Source organism: Aptenodytes forsteri, unplaced genomic scaffold (assembly GCF_000699145.1).
Source record: "Aptenodytes forsteri isolate BGI_AS27 unplaced genomic scaffold, ASM69914v1 Scaffold53, whole genome shotgun sequence".
NCBI classification, from domain to species: Eukaryota; Metazoa; Chordata; class Aves; order Sphenisciformes; family Spheniscidae; genus Aptenodytes; species Aptenodytes forsteri.
Genome location: NW_008795909.1, coordinates 8,642,211 through 8,644,664, shown reverse-complemented (window position 1 = coordinate 8,644,664; position 2,454 = coordinate 8,642,211). Strand labels below are relative to the sequence as shown.

The 2,454-nt window shown below is 50.0% G+C and overlaps 1 protein-coding gene across 1 annotated transcript in view; it reads left to right on the top strand.

Moving 5' to 3' along the window:
- The window catches only part of LOC103903341, a gene marked incomplete at its 5' end in the record, with an annotated part of 44,582 nt that extends 42,536 nt beyond the window's left edge, over positions 1 to 2,046 (top strand). Inside the window, 1 exon segment of the mRNA XM_019473424.1 lies at positions 2,012 to 2,046. Within this exon segment, the coding sequence (XP_019328969.1) occupies positions 2,012 to 2,046 (35 nt within the window).
- Positions 2,047 to 2,454: the final 408 nt, after the last annotated feature.

Here is a 2,454-nt window from a genome sequence, read left to right as displayed (position 1 = left end):
CCGCTGACCTGGGGGGGGCCAAGGCTCTGGGGGCTCCCCACACCTGCCCCCGCTGCCTTTTCCTTGCTAATTAACGTCACAGAACCAATGTTGAACTGGAAGGGTGGAGGTTTCCTTCTTTAAACAACAGAGAGGAGCTGAAAAAAACGAATCCTCCCAGTTCCCCGGTCCAGGGGGGTTAAACAGCCAGAAAGCAGCCGCCTGCTCACCCGCTGAAACAGGATCTCGCCTCTCCCGAAAAACCAATACAGAGACACTGGACTTTTGTGAAGACACAATGAGTTTATTAAAGCCAGGAAAAAGGGATATCAGTCTTCCCCCTCGGGAGGACAAAGCTAGACCGGTTGGTTGGATTCGTGGCAATCGACCTGCTTCGTCAACACCGAAATGCTTCTTTTGCTAGTAACGTCCCAGGTCAAAAATCAAACGTGATACAAATATTTGAAGCAGTGGAAGCCGACAGTCACAGCGGGGCACCCCGGAATGAGTTGCTCTGCGGGAACTGGGGCTGCCCAGCGATCTCGCTGCTGTATACGCCAGATTAGGTGAGCAGGCTGGTCCTTTCTGACTTGAAAATTTTGGAGCGACTCCTCACCAGAGAGGTGCAGGTTTCTAAAGGACGAGCACTATCCATCAGTGACTTCATCTGATGAATTTGAACGTCACCTCTTTTGGCTTCTGTTTGAGAACCACTGCCCTTGAAAAGTGTATGTTGGAGAATCGCCTGATTAGCTAAGAGATACAAGAGACAAATAAAGTAGAAACTAAATTTCCTGAAACCAAGACATTTCAGCCTAAAAGGAGAAGAAATGCAATAGTCGACGAACCTGAGATGTTAGGATTTGGTTTTCCTCAGCTAAACTTGTCCCTGTCCAAAGCTCACAAGCAACTCCTGGGACAAATCTGAACCTTATCAAAATCAACCAGAACAACACTACTACTGCCTAGGGAGCGAAAAAGCTGAACTTTTAGACATACAAACCAACATAGAGACTAGAAGTGAGAACCAGAGTAAAGCCTCTGGCCACAGAGGTACGATTACATCTATCTAGTTGAAAAGTATCAAGTAGATCTCAATGTTAAATCTAATTGAGCTGCGCGTCTGTGCTCTGCCAGCCCTCTCCTCCCCGGTGAACGTCTCGGCAGACTCCGCAGGTACTTCTCTGCTGCGTAAACACGACAGTAATTGGAGCCCATGGCATCTCTGCTGGGCGCGGGGAGGTAAAGTAAAACAGATCCCATCAGCTTTCCAAGCTATGGGAGGGCTTCCCCTCAGATCCCACGTGGTCCCTTACAATATATCAAAGCGGGCAATAACACTTTCAAGCATCCAGGCATGAGCCTCGTCTCTGACTAAGCAGGTAACACACCTAGAGGAATAAACTGCGACTGAGATGGCCAAGCCTGCGCTGAGGACTCCCAACAGGAAACAAAACCCTTCAGTCGGAATAATCGCTGTCGAAAACTAAAGAGCAACAGGCTGTATTCTGCTGAGCCAGCGTATTGACGGGACGTGGTTTCTTGGAGCCTGCAGGGCTTCGGAGGCTGAAGCAGCTTATCTGTTTCTCACCTGTTGTGCTGCACAGGGAAAAGATATTCTCCTGGGGAGAGGAATCCCAGAGATGCCTTTTTACACTGGAAACATTCGCTCTTTTTTTAATTTCCAAACTTCTCTTTCTTTTGTCTGCAGGTTGTTGCAGGCTTTTATTGGAGCATGGCACTGGTGGGAAATTCTTTGTAAGCCTCGGCTGAGCGCTGCTGAGGATCTGCTCGTTGGGAGCTGCAGGAACCGGGTTAGAGCTTCCTAAATTGAGAGCAACCGTGTATCTGGGAAAGCAATTTTTTCTGGAGCTTTCCAACTCAATAATACCATTTGCCTTCCTTTGCTTCAGCCCACCGTCAGCACATCGAGAGAGCTCGCCTTTTCTCATAGCAGGGCACGTTTTCTTCCTTCCCGTTGCTTTATTCCAGGGGATCCTTCCTGGCCTCTGTTTTCCTTTGTTCCCTACAGCTGCATTCTCCACCTCACGGTCTGTGGACGGGTGATTGTCTCTTCGCCCAGGCAAATCTTTTCTTACAGAAAGGTGGCAAATTTGAGGCTGCCTCTGTTGTGACAGTGTCACGGGTTCAAATCTTCTGGCGCCTCTCCTGACCGCCTTCCTCAGTGGAGTTGGTAGAGGCACCTCCTGTGGTACAGGGCAGCGTTTCTTCTGACTGCCCCCCCAAAAGTGACTGTTAGCGCAGCACATGCAAGGATGGTTAGCACAGCTCTCTGTTTCCAAATCAAATTTCACCTCCTGCAAAGAGGTGTTTTCTCTGCCACACGCCGCTGTAGCAATGGGGCTGACTTTCCCTCCTGAAGCCGTGTTTAGGTCACCCTGAGGTGTGCCATCCCCGGTGACCCGGTTCCTCACAGGGGAGTCTCCGTGCTGCTCCCCCACTGCCATGCAGGGG